A 24,548-nucleotide genomic window follows, 5' to 3' on the forward strand; every position below is an offset into this window, starting at 1 on the left:
CAGACAGGAATGATGCAACACAATAATGTTTTTTACATGTGGTAGTATTGCATTTTTACGTTTGATATCTATGTTTACTTCCAAGTCTTCAGTGCGGCACACTCATATTATATACTTAGTGATATACTTAACATGTTATATTTTGAATAAAAAAGAAAAAATACGTCTTGTAATAAAGCACTATTGTGGCTGCTGTGTGACATGCGAGAAGCATGATGGATCGCCATGGAAACAATAAGGTGATGCGTTCTAAAATATTTAGCCGGAGAATATGGTCATATTTCAGCAAAATAAAGCTAAACCCTGAAGTTGGTTAATAGCATACAAAGAATACAGTCTACTTTGCTGTTATTAGTTCTGTAACTGTTATTAAGTGTTAAAGTTGGCCCATTGTAGTTGGATTAGGTTGCTTGGCTTTTACTGTGAATTGAAAGGTGCGCTAGAATGAAATGAAACTATGTTAAATTGTTCTCTAATATCTACCTAGAGGGTATGTGGCTTATTTAAGGGCAAAAATTGTCCAGATAAATTTATACAACCCTATAAATTTTCCCTATGTAATGCTCTGTTTTTGCCTTATTTGAAAGAGTCATGAATATTAATGCTGAGCTCTGCTCTGATTGGCTTATTTCAGCAGCTCACAGCAGTTCAGCTGTTCAGCGAAGCGGCTTGTGAGTCCTGACCGTCCTGACAGAACACAGGCCGACTGAATGACACTTTAAGCAGAACATCTCAAATGGAGATTGATAAAATGCAGCCTACTTGTTTATTGGTGTTTTTAGATCATTCGCGCGCGAGAAAGAGCTTGCATGCTTGGAGTTGCCAGATATCAGTAATTTAAATCCCCCAAACAGAGCTTTTCTGTTAAAAGAACACATCCGGTGTTTTACCTAAACAAGTCCAATCTGGCAACCATATGCACGCGAGCTCTTTCTCGCACGCGCAGAAGATCTAAAAAAGAAAACACCAATAAACATGTAAGCTGCATTTTATCTATCGCCATTTGAGATGTTCTGCAAAGTGTCATTCAGTCTACATTTTAGACTTGTCTTTTTTCGTCAACGATATTGCATGTTTATATAACGTTAGTCACAATGTAGTCTAACGTTACGCAGTGACTGTGATGTACTCTTAATACAAGCATGCAAAAACATCATAGGCCTACTTCAGTTCTCAAAAATATAAATATATAACTTATATTTTTACAAAATGAATAGCCTTGTCAAATGACTATCGTTTTAACTTATATGGTGGAAAAGGTGACATTTGCTAGAAGGATCGAGTGAACGGTCTGTAAGCAACGTATCTACGGTTGTATTTTGTAATACAAAATATTACCCTTTGTCATTAGACACTATTTAGTTTTGTATAGTACTTGGTGTTTCCTATAGGTAAGCATCTTGCGTCATCTAGACAATGCTGTCTCCCTAAGAAACTTTCAGTTTAATCAGAAATTGTTTAAACAGCTAGTCAATTAGTGGATAAATTACTTACTGCTTGCAGGAATATAGTTGCCACTTTCTTCAGTTTAAGACGCTGAGTGAAGTTTGCTTGAAATGGGCCGAACAAACGAACGATTTGTTGTGGTATCCGATTATAATAAACCTCAACCATGACTGTTGACATATAAGTCCTCACGTCTCCTGCACAGCCTGGATCATAATGTGTGTCCGAGCTGCCGTTTTTGCTATCCTCAAGTGTCGTTTGATGATTCGGTTTCGTCAGTTCCGCCTGACAATGAACATGTTTGGACAGATGCAAATGTTGGGGGCGTGCATATAAATGATCCCCAACGCTTGCGTCACGGTTGGGTTTATGTCGAAAAGCACTTTTTTTTCTGTGGTGTTTTTGATTCACGAGATTTACATAAGTAGTAGGAGGCAATGGTGTTTGACACTCACAGTATGTGATGTCCATGTCCTGAACTTTTATTATTTCACTATGGCAAGGTTAATAAAAATTTTCATTCTAGGGCACCTTTAAGTAAATTGTGTTTTGTATCCATTTATATATTTAAGTATACTTTAAACTTTTAATAAATTGTTAAATTTAAAGAATCAAAACAAAACAAAAATCAAAAAAGGCATTATTTAATGTCATCCACCATAGTTTTGTGACTTTTTTTTTTTTTTTTTTAAGTATCGGTTCAGGGACCGTTTAGGCCTATTACTTATGCATTATGATGTTTATGAATGTAAAAACCACGCAAATGTCATAAGGTGACCTCAGATAACAGTAAAAAAAAAGAAGAAGAACAAAAGCCAGTTCATGACCCCTTAAAGTGTCACATGATCCTTCAGAAATTAATCTAATATGCTGATTTGCTGCTCAAGAAACATTTATGCTTATTGTGAGAAACATTTGGGCTGCTTCATATTTTAGTGGAAAATGGGCCCGTCACTTTAAATGCTCAAGCTCTTTAAAGTAAGATGGATTCTGATTGGCCTGATTCAACTGGGAAAGATCTGTTTTTGAATGTGTTTGGATTATAATATTTTCTCTTTCTCTTTTAGGAACCATGAATTTACGCGAGCTGCACCTAAACGGCCCATGATGAGCAGCACATCTAAAGACCTGCCGTAAGAACGTGACATGTGCTGTCCACTGTAGAGACGCGTCACCTGACCTGGACGTCGCCTCCGGCGCTGAGCCCGCGGGTCCCACTGCGTGCTGGGAGCTGCAACTGTTTCCATGTGTCTAGTCATTTGAGGTGCTTTTATGTCAAGAGCAGAAGCGTGTTCAGACTTCTTTCTCATGGCTTTGATTGGTCAGACTCTAGCAGCGGAGTTCCTGTCTGCGTTGAGTGGCAAAGTAATGAGGCCCTTTCGCGGCTGGTCTGCGCTGTGAGCCCGTCTCACTGCGGTCCGGCCCGCAACTCCACCCCGCTTTCAGGAAAGTTGTGCTCCGTCTTCCCTCTTCTGAGCATCAGAATGAGACATTGTATCGGGACAGAGAAGAGCGTGTGATCTCTCACGAGGAGTTTTGCACTGATCCATAAAAATGAATGGAGGTAAAGAAAGGGAGGGTGGGGACGGCAGAGGGCAGCTCGCCCAGGTGCCCATCGGCTGGCAGCGAAAGGTGGAGACCCCGGGTGTCGTTTATATCAGGTATGTACGTTCTTGTTTTTTTTTAAGGGTGTTTTTACACTGGGAGTTTAGTTTGGAACGGGCCACGGTTCGCATGAAAAATTGCTCATGTGAAAGCTAACCGAGGTCCCGAAGTCGAGACTACCTGGAGGAGGTGGTCTGAGTACGGTTGCATTCGAACTGTGCCACGACTCAAAGCAACACAGACTCGAGTGCACATGTTCAGATAGTAAAGCAACCTGCGCATGTGTTTTAGCTGGTTGATATATTTAGTTCAGTGAAACACACGTATGGGATGATTGTGTTGATTTATCTTGGATGCAGGCAAGAGTGAGCCTGCAGTGTTTTTGCACAGTGTGTACAATCAGGACAACAAAGGGTTTGATATAATTAATTTGAGTGTAAAAACCACCAGACCAGCGCTGCGAGAGAGCCGCGAACAATCACACGTGGACCTCAGCAAACGTGTAAAAACACCTTAAGATGCCTGACTGTTGCATTAGCAGGGTCGAAAAATGAATTTTTGCCTCACTTGCCAAAATTAACTGCTCATAAATTTCACTTATAGGCCATGAATCTCTATTTTACATTGTTTTTAGGGCTGTGCAAAACAATGTCCTTACACAAAACCCGGCGACATTTGCAGGCCCCATATATTTGCATTAGTGTTCATTTTGTTAACGAAATATGACTTCATTAACTAGCTTTTTTACCATGACTAAGATGACGATGAGATGATGACACCAACGTCATTAAAACAAAAACTATTAAAACAAAAACTATATCAACATGCAATATCGTTTACGAAAAAAGACAGGACTAAAATCCAGTTTTAATTTTTTTTTTACTAAAATTGCTGATGAAACATTACAGACTGTTTTGTTTTCACACCATAAGCTTGAGCTTCACACTAGCGCAACTACATTGTCACTGTAGCTGTGCGAGAGTATTCACACTGAAAGTGGCTCCAAAGCTAAGTGTGCATTTCTTTATAAAGACCGCTGTATTAGTCTTTTAGAAGTAGGTCATTTATAAACTCGATAGTCTTTAAAGTGTGTTAACATGGGGAGGTAGGTGTAGGCTACAACATTCGCATGTAAATGATAAACAACAAACCCAACCAGGAAAACCGCTCAGATCATGTTGTTTCATTTAACGCTGCAAACTCTGTAGTTAAAAAAACACCGGTTTGATTTGGGCTGTTTTAGAGCCTATAGGCTACCTGTTTTTGTATTACATAATAGACTAAAAGAAAATGTGTATATATTTTCTGACTGAAATTTGTTTGTAATACACCATACTTTCACCCAAACTGAATCATTAAAAGCAAGTTTAAATGGGTAGATCTTCTATACATATTTTGAAATCTTAATTTTCTCTTCTGACATACTTTTCTGATCACTTTTTGGGTAAAATCGTATTTATTTTTTCCATCAAAAGTGTGCGCTCTTTTTCTCTCAAGCGCCATCAGTGCAGCAAAAATAGACTCTGCGCCGAACCCCCGCTTCACTCATGCTCACGCGACGCTCCTGCTCCCAGTGTGGATGCTGTCATTGCTTAACATGCATCCGAAAAAAATATGTGCTGTTCACACTGGCGGACGGTGTGAAACGGTGGTACATTTTTGTGGTCTGAAAACAAGTAAACTGGAGTTCAGCAACCTCCGTTAGAAATTTTCTAATTAAATGAAAGTGTCTTTCAGTCGTTCTCTGTTCTGTCACGAGCCGCTTGCGCTGTTTTCTGTGACTAAATCTGCGATCAAACCTTCTCAGTGATGAACTGTAATTTTCCAAACATGCATCTCTCGACTATATATCATTGACTAAAAACTAGACTAAAAGGCTCAGACATTTATTCGACTAAACAAAACTAGGACAAGGACGACTAAATAAAATAACTAAAAATGTACTTTTGGCACTGGAGGACCAAGACTAAATAATAGCTGACAAAATGAACTCTTTACATGTTGTGCAGTTCACAAATGGGTGTATTACCAAGGGGATAATCTAGCACTGGAAAAGCGTTCCACCCATAGGGGTGGCCATTGCTAACCAAGCCATCACCTGCTGTTAGCATCCCATTGACTCCCATTCATTTTTGCTTAACTTTGACAGTGAGTAACTTTACATCTGAGGCGTTTAAAGACTCCATTTGTCCATTGTTTATTTATAAAGAAACACGACAATGTACAAAAGGCTCCATTAGCTTGTATCTTACACTATCGCCCCGTAGAAGCTGTTTTTGTAAAAATAGGCTAACTATTGCAACTCAGTCGCACAGTTGAGAAATTACCGTATTGACAGGAGGAGACGCTCAGAAACAATCTTTCACCATCTATGAGGCAGTCGGGGGGACGTGGAAACATAAAGTTCGATAAAGTCAAGGGAGAAGAATGGGGAGAAGCCCATAGTGAGCCAAAAGCAACGGGACAAAACATTTAAACAACGTGATTCAGATTGTACTTTCCACAGCCATCAGGTCCAGATTCACTTTCCACAGCCATTGCGGTTCAGCCATCAGGAAGTGAATGCTTCTAATGGACTTCATTTTTCGCCGTTGAAGTCAATGGGAACGCTCTGTCCATTTCATTTTCTGTCTATGTGTATAACCTGGTTCAGAATGTGCCATTTGCCAAAAATGGTTTCCGTTGCAGGTTTGTGAAAATGCCTTTTCGAATTGCCTTTAAAACCACCTCATGCGAGCATAACCTTTTTGCGAGTATATGTGAGTTTTTGCTAAATTTACGTGTTTTAATTGGCCGTATTTTAAATTTTCAGTTTTAATTTGTGCAATTTGAAAGGAAGTGGAAACGCTGCCTCTGTTCTGTTCCCTCGTGTTGGATGTAAACCCTTTTATAAAGTACACAGAGGTAGTGAAATATGAAGGACCAAATTACTCAAAATTAAGTAATTAAATAAATAAAAAATTCAATAAAACAACAATTTAAATGTATCAGTTTATCCTGAAATAATTTAATATTTAATTAAAGTTTTAATTACACCTTATTCGTAAATGCAGCTTATTATTATGAAAAACGTCTTTTTGAAAAAGCACATTTAATAATGAAAGAATGGATTTTTAAACAACAATAGTGTGTGTGGAAGAGGTAATTGTGAAATATATTAAACAATAAATGTTGTGTTTTCATGTAATTTTACAAAATAAATAGATACATTTATTTATTTATTGAATTATTAAATTAATATTTAATTAAATAAATTATTTGATTATTAAATTAATAAATGAATTATTTAATTATTTCAGAATAAACTGGTACATTTAATTGTTGTTTTATTGAATTTTTTATTTATTGAATTATTTCATTTTGAGTAATCTGGTCCTCCATATTGAAAAGCCTAACTTTATATTATATTAATTATATGAATCAATCATTACATTATTTGAATCATAATTAATTAAATAATAATAATTATTATTATTATTTTTATATTATATTCGATTCCAAGTAAAGAGAGAACCTATTAGGCAAACACTGTAAGAGATAAATAGAAGGTATTCAAATTATTTATATGACAATTAATCGTCAACTCAAAATTCATGACAGGCCTTTGACTCTTTCAAAGCCAGCTACTCTCCTTTGGTGTGTTCCAGTGTTCAGTTTGCACCCTGTGTAAAACAAGTAATTTCATATAGTCCTCCAGACACAAGAAATTATTTGTCGAAGCTAAAGTGTCTATTTTTACTTTTATAATTGATGTCTTTTACTGTTATTGTCAAGTCACCTTTATTTCTGTATCACTTTATACAATGCAGATTGTTTAATAGCAGCTTCAGTGTGATACACAGGAAATAATAATCAATGCTGCAAACTTCATTGAAATATGAGACTAATTCAAAATTCTGTTAATCATTAGTGAAATTTGTATGTGTGTGTGTGTGTGCGCAGTCCAAGTGGATCAGTGCTGTCCTGCCTCGAGCAGGTGAAGTCTTACCTGCTGACTGATGGCACCTGTAAATGTGGTCTGGAGTGTCCTCTCATCCTACCCAAGGTCAGTACTGATGTTATATGGCACATGCACAACTGCCCATTTCATGAACACGATGCATATACTCACTGGACATATTTCTAAAAGCCACATTATTACATGGCATAGCAGAATGTATATGTCTATGCTATTACGTAGCACAGATATTCACGTCATAGCCACTGATATTAGTGTCGATATGGAGGATAAATCACTGGATAGATCCACTCCATTCCTCAACTTGCAGTATTTCATGTGTTCATTCACTGTTCAGTTGCGAACCATGTGTGCTCAAACTGACCTTTTGAGCAATGAATCACTCTTTTAATTCATATTTGGCCAAACGGGTTTGCAAAATGGTCTGTTTATGGTAGTTCAGTGAGTAAAACGGTATCAAATACTTAAGAACGTCAAAATAAATTACCTTTCAAAAAAGTTGACTTGTTTTGTGTCATGAAAATTCGGGCTGTTTAGGCTAAAGGTGTTTTTGTACTTGTGAACTTTGTTTCCTATGCAAACTGTACTTCCCCGTTTTTTCTCTGACAATAGTAATGCATTGCATTTGATAGACTGTTAAAGGAACAGATTACCCAAAAATGAAAATGCTCTCATCATTTACGCACTCTCATACCAACCCTGATGTAAACTTACTTTCTTCAGAAAAACACAAAGATTTTTTTCAACTAAATTTTTCCTAAAAATCTTTGTTTGTCTGAAGAAAGGAAGGCATGTACATCAGGGATGGCATGAGTGATGAATGATTCAAATCAGATCATAGCGGCTGTGACCAAAATCACATCATTTCTGACTATGTACTTATTTTGAATAAATAATAATATAATATAATTATAATATAATACTATGAATGTAATTTGAGTGTACTACATTCGCCGTCACTGATGTGGCCTTCCAGAGGCAGTTGCTTCGCTATACTGCCATTCACAAATCCTCTCTCATGGCCTCATTGCAGAGTCCGGCACGGGTCTTTTTTTGGAAACCCGCCCGTACCAGCAAAGTTAATCACCAGATCGACCCGTCACCTGTGATATCAAATTTAAATCTGCACCCACCCAGACCCGTTAATATTTGGCCTGTTACCCGATCTGTGCCCTTGATAAATCACACGCTAAAATCGTTCCAATTAAAGTGCTTTATTTTTTATCTCACACCTCTCTCAACATCACAACAGCATCATGAATGGGCTAATGAAACAGGCTAAAATGCGCTTTGTTTTGCGCCATTTCACACCATACTTTCTACACGCATCTGATTTTGCCTTTAAAGACTCGTTGTCAACAATTTTATCTACTCCACCTGCCAGCTTTACTTTTGTTTCATCCATAGCTACTCCTGCAACGCTCGCTCCAATTTGGCTACGAAAAGCATCAACAAAAGTCGCAGTGGTGGTGACGTGATGGGTTAAATGTCATATCGTTGTTGTGTATGTGTAAAGGTAGTTTAGAAATACAAATATTACACATATTTTTCATCCATGCTACTACCCACCCGCAACGAGTTAATTATCCGCCCGCATTCCCCGCCGGAGGTCAGGGATTTTTTAGTAATGTCACAATCCGACCGTTTTAGCCGCTTTTATGCAGGAACCTGCGGTTACCCGACCCGTTGCAGGACTCCATCTCATTGGATAGTAAAGTGTCCATCATAAGCACAGAATCTCGGCAGAAGTTGTAGGTCATCTGGGGATACTTTACCTTCTCTTTTATAAGTACTGTGAATGCGGACATACTACTCTTGTCACATACTGCTTGTGGTTTTTAGAGGCAGCCAGTATGTCATGGATTGTAAATGAATATTTTAGGTCCATGCATCAGGGCTCATGCCCTGTTTAGAATCAGTTGAGTTTGATTAATAATGAGTTTCTTTGCACTGATTTTAATTATCCAGCAACTAAGAATGCGCTTTGAATACTCATTCTGAATATATTGTAACAATGCGTAATGTCACCAGTGTCTAAAACAGGAAATTAAAAAGTCTCTAAAGGAAGAATTTACAATTACACAGTACCTTCTGAAAATTATGTTCATCATTTAGAAAGAATTATCATTAGAAAGAGGTTTAAGTGGCTTTATTTATTTAATTTGTATAATAGGAATTCTATAAAAGCATATTATGTTGACATTTACCTTTTTGTTCTTAGTCTGTATTCTTTTCGGACGTTATATTCTGTTTATGTTCTGCAAAGAATAATGATAACGAAAAAATAAAAGGTTTGTTTGAATCAATGAATTGCCAATAATATTGTTTCTCAGGCTTGATCTGACAATTGTTTTCTTAGGTTTTCAATTTTGATCCCGGTGCGGTGGTGAAGCAGAGGACTGCAGAGGATGTGAAGGCTGATGAGGATGTTACAAAACTTTGTATCCACAAGAGGAAGCTTATCGCTGTGGCGACACTGCATAAAAGCATGGAGCTGCCGCCTCCTTCCCTAACACTCACCAGTCCTGGTGGAGGCACAAGTATGACTTCTTATCTGATAACAAGGAGGAGTTGTTTATGAACATCTGTAAAGTGCCACTGTTATGTTAGGAATCCCTTTAAAGTAGGGGCACATTATTATGAATTTCTATAAATGAGCACTTTTTGGAATAAATTGTTTCCCCTTTTTAAAAATGTTTTTTTTCCATGTATTTGGTGAATTAACTGTGCATTGCAGCAGGGGTTCCTATGATGTAAATGAAGTAATGCTAACCCTTTTGGTAAATATTATGAGTGCTACAGAATATCAGAGTTTGCCTTAAATAACGACCAATACCAATTTCACCCCAGTACTATCTTAAACCCCTAGGGGTTCATATTCCCTCACTGGGATTACACCAAATGATTGACAGCAACTTTGTTTCCCTGTAGGTGTGACCTCCATGACCCCTACTGCACAGCCTCGAGCAATAAGGAATAAAACCCACGAGGGCCAGTCAGAATGTAAGAACCCGTTTAAGGTGATGATGGCACCGGGGCAGCAGCACTTCTCTCGGGATCAGTGCGGCCCGCAGCAGCAGGATGTTTTTCCTGTATACTCCAGGCAGAGACTGGCCAGCGGTGAACCAGGGCCCGAGTCTCCGTACCGAAGCGGGCACGGAGGCATGTTGAGCCCACCCTCGCAAGCCTTCGGGGACGGTTCTCTGTCCCCAAGAACGGACGCTATTGTCAGTCCCGACGGGTTTGTGCGAAATAACCCCTGTGGCTTCCAGAGCACCGGCAGTCCAAGCGCCATCCACAGTAACAGCCGCATCCCTTTGTCTTCTCCTGGGGTCATGATGCACGGCTCACCCGCCACCCAGTCATCCTGCGTCATGGCTGGAAGGACTAACATGCCTCTGTCCCCCCCAGTCCCCAACAAGAGCCCCATCATGAAAAAGCCCCTGTGCAACTACCCGGCCAACATGGACTCGAGCAGAACTGTGTTTCACCACAAGGCTCCGTCTGTGCCCGTGCCCCCTCTGCCGCCTCCCTGTGCCCTGCAGAATAAACAGGTGAGCTCCGAGAAGGACCCTCTTGGCATCCTGGATCCCATTCCCAGTAAACCGAACCCATCGACTTTCCAGCCCAACGCCCACTCTCAGGTACCAATGATGAATGTAAACATCCCTCCTGCCATCGTCCCATTGCCGAGCAACCTGCCTTTGCCCACGGTGAAGCCAGGGCCGGTCGGTCACATGCAGAGGACTCAGCACGGCACAGCCACATCCATCTCCCCGTCGCCTGTCACCTCTCCTGTGCACATGTCTGGACCGGTTTTGGGCCGGATGGAAGCGTCTCCACAACGTTCCCGCTCCTCATCGACCTCCTCTGAGCAAGGCAGCTTTGCCGTTCCTCCTTGCGGCACTATGAAGGTCCCGCCACGCTCGCCCAGGTCCTCCATGAGTTCGCCCCGACCTGGTTTGCCTTCCAGCCCATCTGGCAAGCCGGACGGTCACCACCAATACAAAGAAATGCCCACCCAGCTGCTGGCAGGGATGAGTAGCAGCATGAGCAGTCAGCACAACCCCATGTACCCCCCCGCCTCAGGCGGCACCGCACCGCAGAAGGAGCACCCGGGCCTTTTGGGAATGCCACTGAACCAGATCCTTAACCAACACACCGCTGCCTCTTTCCCTGCCAGCAGTCTCCTCTCAGCTGCCGCCAAAGCACAGCTAGCAAATCAAAACAAGCTTGGAGGAAGCGGTGGCGGCACCTGTGCAGGCAGTGCAGGGGTGCCTGCTGGGCTCTCTTGCCCTCTCGGTGCGGCTGATACCAACAGGGCTGTTGAAACTCACAATACTTTAAATCCCATGTTGCCACCCAACCCTGCCATGATTATGCCCAGCAGCGAGGGCCAGAGTGGACGCGCGGCCCTTCGGGACAAGCTCATGGCACAGCAGCGCGACCCTCTCCGCAAGCGCAAGCATCCTCCAAACGCTGCCAACCACGAGAACAATTTCTTCAACATGGCTGGCATGAGGACGCCCTGCTCTTCCACCGAGCAGATGAGAAAAACCTCTCGACTGCCCACAAACACATCAATGGCTCAGCTACTCCAATCTCTGAGCAACCACAGCACCCACATGGCCAGGGGCAGAAACCCAGGCCTCGTGAGTCCCGGTCGTGTGCACTTTGGCGAGGGGGCCGTGGCCTCTGGTGCGGTGCCTCAGAGCGCGCAGGTACAGCAGCGACTGCATGGCCAAACGGACGCCATGCTCTGCCCCGGTGTGGAGTCCCAGAGCCAGTATTCAGGCATGATGAATCAGATGCAGGCTACTGTGATGGGAAACTGTGGACCCGTAAACCAAAGCGGACAAGTTCCTCACGCAAACCATGTGATGGGACATGCAAGCTCTCACTTTCAGCAGCGTATCCAGCCAAACGTCAGCTGCATGCTGCCCAGCAGCAGTGATGCCTGCTGCTCACAACCCATGAATGACACAGGTAAGGAGAATATCCAGCACTTGATTCTGTAGTCATGGTTACACCAAAATGGTGTTCAGAAATCTCATGGTAATGTAAGATTTTGGTCATCTCACCAACCCTAGGTTGCATTATTTTTTTTTTTCTTTTTACCTTATTGAATATTTTAAATACCTTTTGATTTGGTAACAACTAGAGCAAAAAGAAAATTTTGGACATTGTTGCAACTCAAAAAGGCCAAAAGAAAAATTATGTTTCTAATGATTTGGAAGAAGTCACTTAAAGGGTTTGTTTACCCAAAAATTCTGTCATCAATCTCTCACCCTCCTGTCGCCCTAAACCCATAAGACTTTTGTTCATCTTTGAAACACGAATTAAGATTTTTGAAAATTAAATCTGAAAGATTTCTGTCCCTCCACTGAAACTCTGACACTTCATAACGTTCATAAAGAGATGGCAAAATAAATTCATTTGAATGGCTTTATATGCCCCATCATTTCTCTTCACAAGGCTTTGATTAAACCACTCGATTCAAATGGATTTATTTTACCACATTTTTATGAACGTTGTAATGTTCTGAATGAATTGATTTTTTTTTAATGGAGACAGAAATCTCTCAGATTTCATTTAATATATCTTCGTGTTCTGTTGATGAATAAAAGTTTTATGGATTTGGAACATGAGGGTGTGTTAAAGACAGAATTTTCATTTTTGTGTGTATTAAGCCTTTAAAAAAAAATGGTGTTTACATTTTTTGCAGGGCAAGTAGAAATCGGAAAAAATCCATGCAGACCCAATATTGTTATATTGGCTATGCAAACCAAATTCAATATTGTAGTAATTAACACCTTACACATTGAAATATGTTATGATGTTATATAATGAATATTTGTGTCCTTTTTTATAATGTAGTATCAGTGAGTTGCGATTATAGAGAATATAGTCACTCCGCTGTGTTGTCTCTAATAAGCACTTTTTTAGATGTAACTCCATTCACAACCACATAAGATTTGTTGCTATTGATAAAACATCTGCTAAATGACTGCTTAAATTCATAAGGCTACTAAATTTGTTCTTAGAATTGCACTTAATGAAGGAGAAAAAATTAAGCCTGTTACATGATTTTGTTTAATTTCGCCTAAATCATAAGCAGGATATTCTGTTGGAAATTTTTTTGGTGATGAATTCCAGCTTCCTTATGATCTGATCAAGAACCCATATTGTCGCCTGTTCCTTTAATGAAACGGAAGCGGTTTCTGTTGATATTGAATGTGGTTTATTAAGTCAATCTAAAGTAAATTATATTGGAGGGAAGATTACTCAGTGAGGTGAGGTTATGCTTCATAAGCGGTCACTATAGTGTCCCATAATAATATAATAACAACCGTTGTCATAATCATCACACTTCCAGTCCAAATTCAAAAATTTGTTAGACTAAAAGAGCTAAAAAAGGAAGTCCTCAATGTTTGCATGTAAAAGCACCGATCCAGTGCTGGCATGGCATGTTTGTGTTTTGTTGGCCTGGGCACCTTTACTTACACATTTAAAAATGCCCCTGTTATAATGCACACATCTTCTTCCTTGACCTGTTCAGTCGTGAATGTGTGTGTGTGTGTGAATCATACCTTGGAAAGCACTACCAATCATTGCACTGCTGTCTCCATGGCAACCTCCCCAGCAGCCGAAGGCAACAGTAGATCATACACACTGTCCGCACAGGGCCGTCATTCTGTGACACCACACACGGCATTCATTATGCAACACGACACGACTGTTATTTAGCACATGCATTTAATTTCACTCGATGTGCAGTGAATGTATTTGCAGGAGGTAAATGCAAACATGCAACCTTTAAAACCAGTACGATAAAGCGACCATTTATTGTGCAACATCAGCAGATGATTTAATTCACTGATCTGCAGCTCTTCAAACTACGCATATGCTCACAATAAACATGTGCCTCAGTTTTTTGAGAATTTCTGTTTTTTTGAAGACAAACATTTCATTTGTAGGCTGGGCAACTCAAGATCCTCTTTCCTACAGAGTTAAGCCCAACCCTGATCAAACTCCCCTGCCTGTAGCTTTCTTGTAATACTTGAAGACCTTGATTAGCTTCTTCAGGTGTGTTTGATAAGGGTTGGAGCTGAACTGAGATGCCCAGCCCAAAGCAGAAACATGATGCTTGTATTTTTATTAAATGGAGCATGTGAATTATTCAATGAGTACCTGTTTATTAATTGAGTGCTGTAAAGTATTTGATGACCAGTGTGTACATTTCTAGTATGTGTTTGCTGTATATTCAGCATGATACACAGAAATTGTCAGTTTTTGCACATGGAGGTCAAATTTCCCATTCCTCATGCTTTGCTTTGCTGTTCGGTACATGCAGTCAGACAACGAATACAGTCAGTCTGAGGCCATACACACTCCAATCGAGAAGGTGGCATGTGCAATGCAGTTTGCTAACCGCCACAACAGGAAAAAGAGCAGAAGAACAGTGCATTATGCAAATTGTGCAATAATGGTTGCGTCTCGAGTGTCTGTTTCAGCCAATCTCATGTTAAAGGATTAGTTCACTTAAAAAAATCCCCATCTCATCCAAGATGTTCATGTCTTTCTTTCTTCAGTCGAAAAGAAACGTTTTTTGAGAAAAACATTTCAGGATTTTTCCAACTCATTTTTTTAATCTTTGGCCATGTTTAGCAATGGAATCCATCTCTTTATCAGGGTAAATAAGTCAGAATGCATGAAATAGCATTAGACCCCCACTTTAAATCCAGAGAAATCTCTCATTTGCAATCGCTCCAGCTGCTTCTGGCCTTACCCTGCTTCATACTACAGTAACGTTAATAAATCTTCAATACATTAGCTCATCAGTCCTATCAGATTTTTTTGGGGTAAAGACAACAACTCACATGATACCGCAAAATTAAAGTGTGATCAAGCTACACTTTTATTTTGAATAAGTGACAAAAACGACATTTTTAGTGCTAAAAATGACATGTTGTGCCTTTTAGCTTTAAATGTTTAAATATAGATGCTTTTCAATTTTATGTCATTGCAACACTGATTGACTAACTTTTCACTAATGACCATCCTGCCATTTTATGAGCGACATTGTCAAGACAACAGAGCTATGTAATATTAAGCATTAAGTATTTAACACTTCTAAGAGCCTTGAAGAAAGTATATAATTAAATATTTGTAATTATGCGTTCCTTGTGCTTTTGAGTTTTAGTGTCTTTACTAGAATGACATACATTTTGACATTTTAAATGACAAGATTAGTAACTGATTTTTTCCACTGGTCTTATGCTAACAAGTAGAATCTTGTTTTACATCTTGTGTTAGTAATTTTCAAACTATTTTAATTTTCTGCATGCATAACTAGGAATTGCAATCAATTGATTTAATTAGAATTCATTTGTTTGTTTCTGTTTTTACACATTTTATTTCCTAAATTCTCACCACCAGTACAGGCAGTAAAGTAACACTTCCTTTGGCCACAGGTGACCCTGCATCGCTGAGCTGCAGCATAGGAAACAGTCCTCAGATGGGTGGTGTCATGGCTGCCACAGGCCACATATACCACCACCACCACCACCACCAGCAGCAGCAGCTGCACCCTTCACTACAGGGCATGCATGGAGTCTCCACATATCCGAACCAGGGGCATTCCTTTGCAACAGCTCCTTTTACGGACAATAACGTTCCCAACTCCAACAGCTTGCCTTGCCTGTACCAGGATTATCAGGTGATTCACTCAGTCAAGTAAATTAAAGGGTTAGTTCACCCAAAAGTGAATATTCTGTCATTAATTACTCAATATTCTTCATATCGTTCGACACCCGTAAGACCTCCGTTCATCTTCAGAACACAAATGAAGATATTTTTGTTGAAATCCGATGGCTCAGAAAGGCCTTCATTGACACCAATGTCATTTCCTCTCTCAAGACCCATAAAGGCACTAAAGACGTCGATACAAAGCCCATCTCACTACAGCGGCTCTACAATCATTTTATGAAGTGACGAGAATAGTTTTTGTGTGCAAAGTTTCGAACAATTATGGATCAACATATCGATTCATGATTTAGATCGCGTGTCAAACTGCTGAAATCACGTGGCATTGGCCATCTGAACCAAGAATCGATATGTTGATTCATCTGTCCATCACTATATAAGTCACATTTACATTTACATGTAATCATTTAGCAGACGCTTTTATCCAAAGCGACTTACAAAAAAGGGGAGAGTAATAGAAGCAACGGAACAGACAAGGCCAAAAACCTGTAAGAGCTGTAAGAAATCTCAATTAATTAGCACAATACACAACAATTATTATTTTTTTATTTTATTTTTTTCCACCAGAGCGGTGGTGGAAGTCGTTATTTAGTTGTTGTTTTTTGCACATGAAAACTATTCTCGTGGCTTCATAAAATGATTGTAGAGCCGCTGTAGTGAGATGGGCTTTGTAACGACGTCTTTAGTGCCTTTATGGGTCTTGAGAGAGGAAATGACATTGGTGTCAATGAAGGCCTTTCTGAGCCATCGGATTTCAACAAAAATATCTTCATTTGTGTTCAGAAGATGAACGGAGGTCTTACGGGTGTCGAACGACATGAGTGTGAGTAATTAATGACAGAATTTTCATTTTTGGGTGAACTAACCCTTTCCTTTAAGTCTTTTCTTTTGCCATAGCTAAATTACATCTTTTTGCTATTTGTTCAGGGGTGCATGCCTGACAGCGGCCAGCCTGGGATGACATCTCATTCTGGAGATGCAGGCATGTACCGAGAGGGTCAGCAGAAGCTACAGGGTCAGGGCAATGCTTCCATGGCAGGAGGTTCGGTGGAGTCAGTGGATGCGATCTACAGAGCGGTGGTGGACGCCGCCGGCAAAGGCATGCATGTGACCATCACCACCGGCATGAGCGGCAGCACGCAGGCGAGCCCCGTCCCCGCGCTCAGTGCCATGAGTGCCTTCACTGCCTCCATCGGCCAGCCGCTCAGCCTACCTCACGCCGTTAACGCAGTCATACATGCGCCGCGCAGCTCAGAGGGGACGGAGCCGCTTTCCCAGCTTCAGCGCAACCGGCCGCAGCTGCCCAACCACACGCGCAGGAGCTCCGAGCACGGAAAGAACACGCCGGATGGCACGGACGCGCATGAGTATTTCCGCTCGCCGAGCGCAGCCACGCCCCGTCCGCAGTGGGAGGAGTCCAACCACATTCACTGGAGAGGCGAGGAGTTTCTGGAGTGTTCCACCCAGGTGCACAGCAGCCCATGCGGTAGCAAAGGAGAGAGAAAAAGCATCATGGACTGTCCACAAGAGACGACGCCCCAGACCCACGAGCCATCGGACTCTCACAACGATGAAAGCGCAAGCCTGCGGTTTAACCACCGTGTTGTCGGCGGCATGAGAGAGCGGCTGGAGCCCACGGAGCGATGCGCTCAGCTGAACGGCACGCTGCCACGCGGGGGGTACGGTGAGCCGTTAACCGGCGATGACCAGTCGCCTGGCTCCTCCACAAGCTTGGAAGGGCCGCTGCTTAAAGACTACACTCACTTCAACGGGCACTTTAACGGACACTGTGCGCCCAGCCCCTCGGACACAAAGAGTCTCAGCAGTGAAGAGGAGCTGCGGCACCCCGACTCGCCTTCCGCTGACTTGCTGCACTACAGGCCCAGGGCCTTCAATGTAGGAGAACTGGTGTGGCCAATAAAAGGCTTTCCTCCCTGGCCTAACAAACTAATGGGAGAAGAGCATGGACACAATCCCAGCATGCAACTGTCTGAACAGGCCAAGGTAAGAGAAGACTGCCTTGTCCTGTCAATATCTCCTTGAAGCTGTCTTATGCAGAATTCAATCTGTTATTAGACAAAATATGAAAGGGGTCCTATTATGCTTTTCCACTTTTTCAACTTTCGTTAGTGTGTAATGTTGCTGTTTGAGCATAAAACAAGATCTGCAAGGTTACAAAACTCAAAGTCTACTCCAAAGGGAGATATTTTATTTAACAGAATCCACTTTCCAAGAACTGCAGCGTGACTTTTCCGGATCTTATGAAGCCATAATTTTACTCATTTATTTAAGTAATGCCCGCCCACAGAATAGCCAAGTCAGGTCAGTCAACTTTATTTATATAGTACTATAACAATGATGATTGTTTCAAAGCAGCTTCACAGTGTCAAACAGGACAATATTGCAACAGAATTTGATTCTGCTGTACAGTCGTTCTGGAGAAAACGGTGATGTTATCAGCTTATTTTAATTCATTATAGAGCGACAATGTTGGCAGATCAGTATTATAGTTCATACAATTAATTAAGACCTAATAAATACATTTTATTTTGGATGTTTAGTTGAATAACTTGGATCATAGTTTTAGTGTCCCCAACTGAGCAAGCCAAGCCAAAGGCGACAGTGGCAAGCAACCAAAACTCCATCAGGGCATGATGGAGAAAAATAAACCTTGGTAGAAACCAGACTCAGTCGGGTTGCCAGTTCTTCTCTGGCCTATTAACACACAGTGCATGATTATTATTCTGGCAACCTTACAGGTCAGAAATCATATTAGATCGGAATATTCAACATTTCATGTGTTGATTACACATGAATATGAATATTTGAAGGATCGGGGTCATCGTGCCAGAGACGGGTTTATTGAATACGCAAACATGGGGACGAGGCCTGGCGGAGTGTTTCCAAACCTCATTTGTCAAAGGCTTATTTTAAACACTATCCCTGAACATTATAACCCCAACGTTTATCTGTGTGCTGCAGATGTGATGGAGAACAGCTTGTTTTCTGTTGACTGTTTACCACTCCTTATTAAAATGTTGTTTTTGCGATCGATTACCATTTGTATTACCTTAGTTTTTTTAAACAAATATCATGATTAAATGGTGAATAACATCATACCAAAAATATATACGAAGAAAATGACAAAAAACACACCACTCTGAAATGTCCTGTGAAATCAGTGTTTGCAAAATCTGTGCATAAAATCCGTTCTGAACGATCCTCTTGTTCTGAGGGTATAATATTGTCAGGGTTTAAATCGGCCTCGAACTGTTTTGAAATAGCCATCCTTAATATTTATTTTAGAGAAGCTCTCACAGTTATGTAGGGGCGGGACATTTCCAGAACACATGATAAGTCTCTCACACTGGGCCAACTAACCAATCACAGCACATTTCCAAAAGAGAGGCTTCATCTAAATCGGTGTGTTCGAGACAGACTGGGGACAGAGGAGCTGTAATGTAAAATATGTGAAAAATAAAGCATGAAAACATATTCTAGTACACCTTAAAAACAAAATCAAGACTTTGTAAAAGGGCATAATAGGACCTCTTTAAAGGGATAGTTCACTCTAAAATGAAAATTCTGTCGTCCTTTACTCACCCTCAAGTTGTTTCGAACCTGAGAATTTCTTTCTTCAGCTGAACACAAGAGAAGATATTTTGAAGAATGTCAATAACCAAAAGTCATTGACTTCATAAAAAAAATACTATGAAAGTCAATTGCTCCAATTTGACAGTTGCCGTAGGAGAAGTTTCACTGCAGGACTGCGCCAAATCTTCCGACACTGCCAGAATTTCGTCTGAAATTTGATCTAACAATCAAACACTTTAGATTTTAACCTAGGATCAGAGGAATATTTTAGGATAACAAAATCGTGGCCAAAATCGCACGGTATGTACCTAGCTTAAGGTGGATATTTTTTATTTGATAAGACATGCACATAAACTATGATGGAAACACATTTAGTGAAACAACCCCTCGATGTCCAAAAAAAAAAACTCAGGTGACACTGCCTCAGCAGAGGCTTCACAGCATCTCAGATGTTGGTTTGGTGGTTCTGAAACCCCTGAGTCAGTGTTATCAGAAAGATTTGGTTTAATTCCCTCCAGAAGCATCTCACACGATTGCGTTCCCATTCCATTGGGAATTCTACACAATTCCATTCCACACGATTGCGTTCCCAACTTCCATTTTTATTATAGATACTTTGTACCCATTTCTCAGGAAGTGAGGATTTTGTTCTCTTGAACACATGAGATAGAAACGCTGCTTTATTCGCAAATTTTAAGTCATATTCCAATTGTGCAAATAAGTTAAATTCACAATTTGGATGAACACAGAGATTGTCCGGCATATCAGATCTTGCACTTTGAGATACAAGATTTAAGTTAAGTTTCAAATCTTTAACCGCAGTAGTAAATGTTGCAGATACGTACTCTGGATCCTGGTGTTGCAGTGACACATCTCCTGCTTTTTGAACTCTTTAGGTGGAACCTGAACAGCTGAAAACACTAACACAAGACCTTCAGGTGCTGGACAGAGCCAACAAAAAAAACAGGAAGTAAGTGTCTTGTCTCTGTGACCTTCCTCCCATCTGATTTCTAGTGACAGGTTCAATTCAATTCATGCTTATTTGTATAGTGTTTTTCACAATGCATATCGCTACAAAGTATCTTTACAGGAAATGCATGCTTAAATGACGTAGTGTCATAGAACAGGGAGTCTTGAATTAAATCAAGAAATCTCCATTACTCTCTTTAAACCCCAGAGAGCTAGACTGACAAGCCAGACCCACATTAAGATGTTTGGTCTGGAAACTAACCATTGACAGCTCAATCCGAGGGGCGGGATAAACGGTTGTCTTTCAAACTCCCTCTGCACGCGATAGGATAGCGCTACAACCAACCAGAGCAACGTAAAGCGGAGCTTGTTGATAGATTAAACTTTCGCCGTATCCGGTCGGCAAAACTCCGAACACATCTTCCCTTTTTAAGAATGACTTCAGTGCCGTTCTTTTCTCAGAGAAAAGCTTAAAGAGTTACTTCACCCAAAAATGAAATTTATGTCATTAATGACTCACCCTAATGTCGTTCCACACCCGTAAGACCTCCGTTCATCTTCAGAACACAGTTTAAGATATTTAATATTTTAATCCCAGAACATATGCAGTCAATGCCCACTTCACTGTCCATGTCCAGAAAGGGAATCATCACAGTAGTCCATATGTGACATCAGTGGGTTGATTAGAATCTCTTGAAACATTGAAAATACATTTTGGTCCAAAAATATCAAAAACTACGACTTTATTCAGCAGTGTCTTCTCTTCCGCGTTCCTCCAAAAAGATTCAAACGGTGTGAATCGATCAATGATTTGGGTCGCCAATGTCACGTGATTTCAGCAGTTCGGATCGCGTCAAACCGCCAAACTGCTGAAATCACGTGACATTGGCGACCTGAAGCATTGATCGATTCACTGATTCATGAACCGTTTGAATCTTTTTGGAGAAACACGGAAGAGAGGACAATGCAGAATAAATTCATAGTTTGTGATATTTTTGGACCAAAATGTATTTTCGATGCTTCAAGAGATTCTAATTAACTAACTGATGTCACATATGGACTACTGTGATGATGTTTATATTCTCTTTCTGGACATGGACAGTAAAGTGGACATTGACTGCATATGCTCTGAAACTAAAATATTAAATATCTTAAACTGTGTTCCGATGATGAACGGAGGTCTTACAGGTGTGGAACGACATTAGGGTGAGTCATTAATGACATCAAATTCATTTTTGGGTGAACTAACCCTTTAACTCCAAGTCTTCCAGAGTCGCAGTCAAAGCTGATTCGAAAGACCGCCGTACGCCAGTTTCTGTGTTTACTAGAAGCACACAAGCGCAACTCGGCCCTTATCCTGTTAAGCCCCGCCCACCAACTCTATACACGATGTGATTGGCCCGACCAGTGTTTGGCGTTTACAGCTCAGAAGTGTATTGAGAGTTGCTAGACGACACTCGCGGGCAGATTAGATTTGCTGCCGCTAGGGTTCGTCTAGATTTCGAGGCTACCAGAGAGCAGTTACAAGGCAAGGAAAAGCTCCATCAATGGTGTTGGAGAAAAACCGGCCTTCTCTAGGAACACTTTAAAAAATAAAATAAAATAGAGCTTACAGTAAATACAGTAACAGTTGCAATATAAGAATAATATTATAGCAATGTAAGTGCATCCATCTGCACCAGTTTGTAGAGGTCAATTCCAATTTAAGATTTCATTTCCAATTCCTTGCATTGTTTTTAATTGGTTCATAATGTTATCATTATTGCTTTAATTTTTTATCAGCACTTTAAACAATCTTTTTTATTAAATGTTCTTTCACTTTACTTTAATTATGCTCCCAGTTAAGGTTTTTCATTTGTAATTGTTTTTTTACATCAGCTACATACAATATAGCCACGCTGCTCACACTCTGAGTGACTTTTAGATCAATATGTAAATGTGCTGCGCTTTTCTATCAATAACAAAATAAGCACGCATCACATTTATTTCTATAGCACTTTATACAATAAATTCCTTTAAAGCTGCAGCTTTACAGTATTAAACATAAACTGGATCAGTGTCTATTTCAATTAGAATTACAACTTTAGTTTGTACTATAAAGCAGCTTTTCGTGTGTTCATGTTTTTGCTCATATCTGAATAAAAACCTCAAAGGTGGAGCCTGAAAGCCACACCCACTTATTACATCTTTGCCACGGACCAATCATCCTTTGATTGTGTTTACCAGCTGGAGTGAACTTTTCCAGAAAGTCCTCTTTGGCAAGTGGTTTCAAACTGCACTAACGAACCTGTTGTGGCCTGATTTAGTTTGAAATTACATCACACCTGTCCGTTCTTCATTCATGCATTAAGTATATTGGGGCCTTTATTTTGGGTCAATGTTTTGTTTTGTTTTTTAAAGGTACTTTATAAATGCCTCATCTTGTACTGAGGCGTCTCGTGTCGGTCTCTCTCGCAGGGCGGGGAAGCTGAATCATCATTTAGAAGCTGCGATTCATGAGGCCATGAGTGAGTTGGACAAGATGTCTGGAACTGTGAGTGTCACACACACAAACACACACTCCTGATTGGCTGAAGGGATGATGCAGTGAAACTGTTGTCTTGTCAATCTGCAGGTTCACCAGGATCGTCAAGTCAAACTGCCCAAACCCAAGAGGAGAAAAATCTCCAGATAACAGCAGCGGTCAGGCGTCAGTGTCTCTTTCTCTGAACCGTGGTGCTACACTTTAGCAGAAGGCTCATCGTGGCCCCGCCCTCACCCAGTGACTGACAGGTGCTGGATCAGCCCATTAGAAAAGGCAGCAAATACAACTTGCTGAAGAACTATTTTTTTCTAGTGTACAAGGAAAAATATCAAAAAAGCAAAAAAAACAAAAAAAAAATACTGCATTTAAGAACACAGACAGTCCAAATATTTCTGATATGTTTTCAATGTGTATATAGACAATACAGAAATTTCATGGTAAAAACATGGGAAGAAGTGTAAATACTGTAGGATAATGACATGTACAAGCCAACTCAATGCACACTTTATCTTCAGCTGTACAAAACACAAAGCAGAAATGTCTCATCTGCCCATAAGGCTGTGTGACATTACAATGAATAAGAGTCAATCTGAGACTTTTGTAAGCTTCAGTTTGAGTTGTATTTTGAGTGTGTATGTGTGTGAGTGTGTCGGAGTGGACTTCACCAGCTGAATGGGCTATTTGCGGGTTTGACTCGAACTTGTGGGCTTCTAAATATAGTTCAGGTCTTCCAGCACTAAACACTAATACATTCATATGTTTAGAATTGTCCTATGATGTTTCCTGTCTTTCTACAGTTATTTTGGTCTTTCTTTTGTCGTATGTGTTTGAGTTAGACCACATCGATGAAACGCTTTCATACTGTAATGGCCAACATAGAGGAAAACTGGGGCCTTATAATGTTTGTTAGAAATGATGTATGAAACTCCCTGACATGTTCAGTAAAACTTGGCAATAATACAGCCCTGCACACATGCTCGGTAAAGCCTTATACGTGTGTGTATACACACACACACACACACACATGTACCCGTCAGTATTATTCAGTTTGTTTTGCCTTTTAAAATGCACTCAGTATTTTCTCTCTCCTTGAAGTTTCACTCGTCAAGAAATGAACAGTACTTTCAGAAAATCATGTCATCGTCCGCTCAGCCTTTAGTCTTATCAGTAGTGTAATGAAAGCTGATTTACTCTACATGGAGACGCTCGCCTCATGCTGAGATCACAAGAGCAGCCGAACACCAATTACTTTATCTCAGTAACTTCGAAAAGGGAAAATGCTGGCAGTAACTGAAGATTTTAGCTTTTGGCATGTCAAGATAACAAGGATCAGTATAGATGGAAGCTTGTTTTTTTGCCACAGAATAAAAAGGTAATTGCGTCTTAAATAGAATCACAATTCGGACTTCTCGCAGTTGTGAGTTTGTATCTCAGAATTCAAAATGTATTTAAATCGCAAGTTCTAAAGTCATAATTCTGAGAAAGCCGTAATTTAAGGAAATGTGTAATTTTGGGATGTAATCGCGCAATTCAGACTTTTTTCTCGCAATTGGGAGTTTATATCTTTAATAATTCTGGCTTTATTTCAGTTGCGCATTATAAAGACAGAATTGTGAGAGAGTCATAATTCTGAGATAAAAATGCACGATTTTTTTTTTTTTTTTTTTTTTTTTTTACAATTGTGAG

At 40.4% G+C, this 24,548-nt stretch overlaps 1 protein-coding gene across 2 annotated transcripts in view; it reads left to right on the forward strand.

Moving 5' to 3' along the window:
- Positions 1–24,525, forward strand: part of LOC137093861 (methyl-CpG-binding domain protein 5-like) — a 31,864-nt gene extending 7,339 nt beyond the window's left edge. Inside the window, exons 2-10 of one of the 2 annotated variants that reach the window (XM_067458829.1) lie at positions 2,514–3,107; positions 6,994–7,096; positions 9,369–9,549; positions 9,941–11,995; positions 15,484–15,728; positions 16,703–17,779; positions 20,266–20,339; positions 22,739–22,871; positions 22,953–24,525. In XM_067458829.1, coding sequence (XP_067314930.1) covers positions 3,001–3,107; positions 6,994–7,096; positions 9,369–9,549; positions 9,941–11,995; positions 15,484–15,728; positions 16,703–17,779; positions 20,266–20,339; positions 22,739–22,871; positions 22,953–23,012 — 4,035 coding nt within the window. In that variant the 5' untranslated portion in view covers positions 2,514–3,000 and the 3' untranslated portion in view covers positions 23,013–24,525. The remainder of the gene's footprint in view (positions 1–2,513; positions 3,108–6,993; positions 7,097–9,368; positions 9,550–9,940; positions 11,996–15,483; positions 15,729–16,702; positions 17,780–20,265; positions 20,340–22,738; positions 22,872–22,952) is intronic. The other variant, XM_067458830.1, reaches the window with a different exon arrangement.
- The last annotated feature ends 23 nt before the right edge of the window (positions 24,526–24,548 follow it).

The sequence above is a fragment of the Pseudorasbora parva genome, chromosome 12 (genome assembly GCF_024679245.1).
Source record: "Pseudorasbora parva isolate DD20220531a chromosome 12, ASM2467924v1, whole genome shotgun sequence".
Lineage (NCBI taxonomy): Eukaryota > Metazoa > Chordata > Actinopteri > Cypriniformes > Gobionidae > Pseudorasbora > Pseudorasbora parva.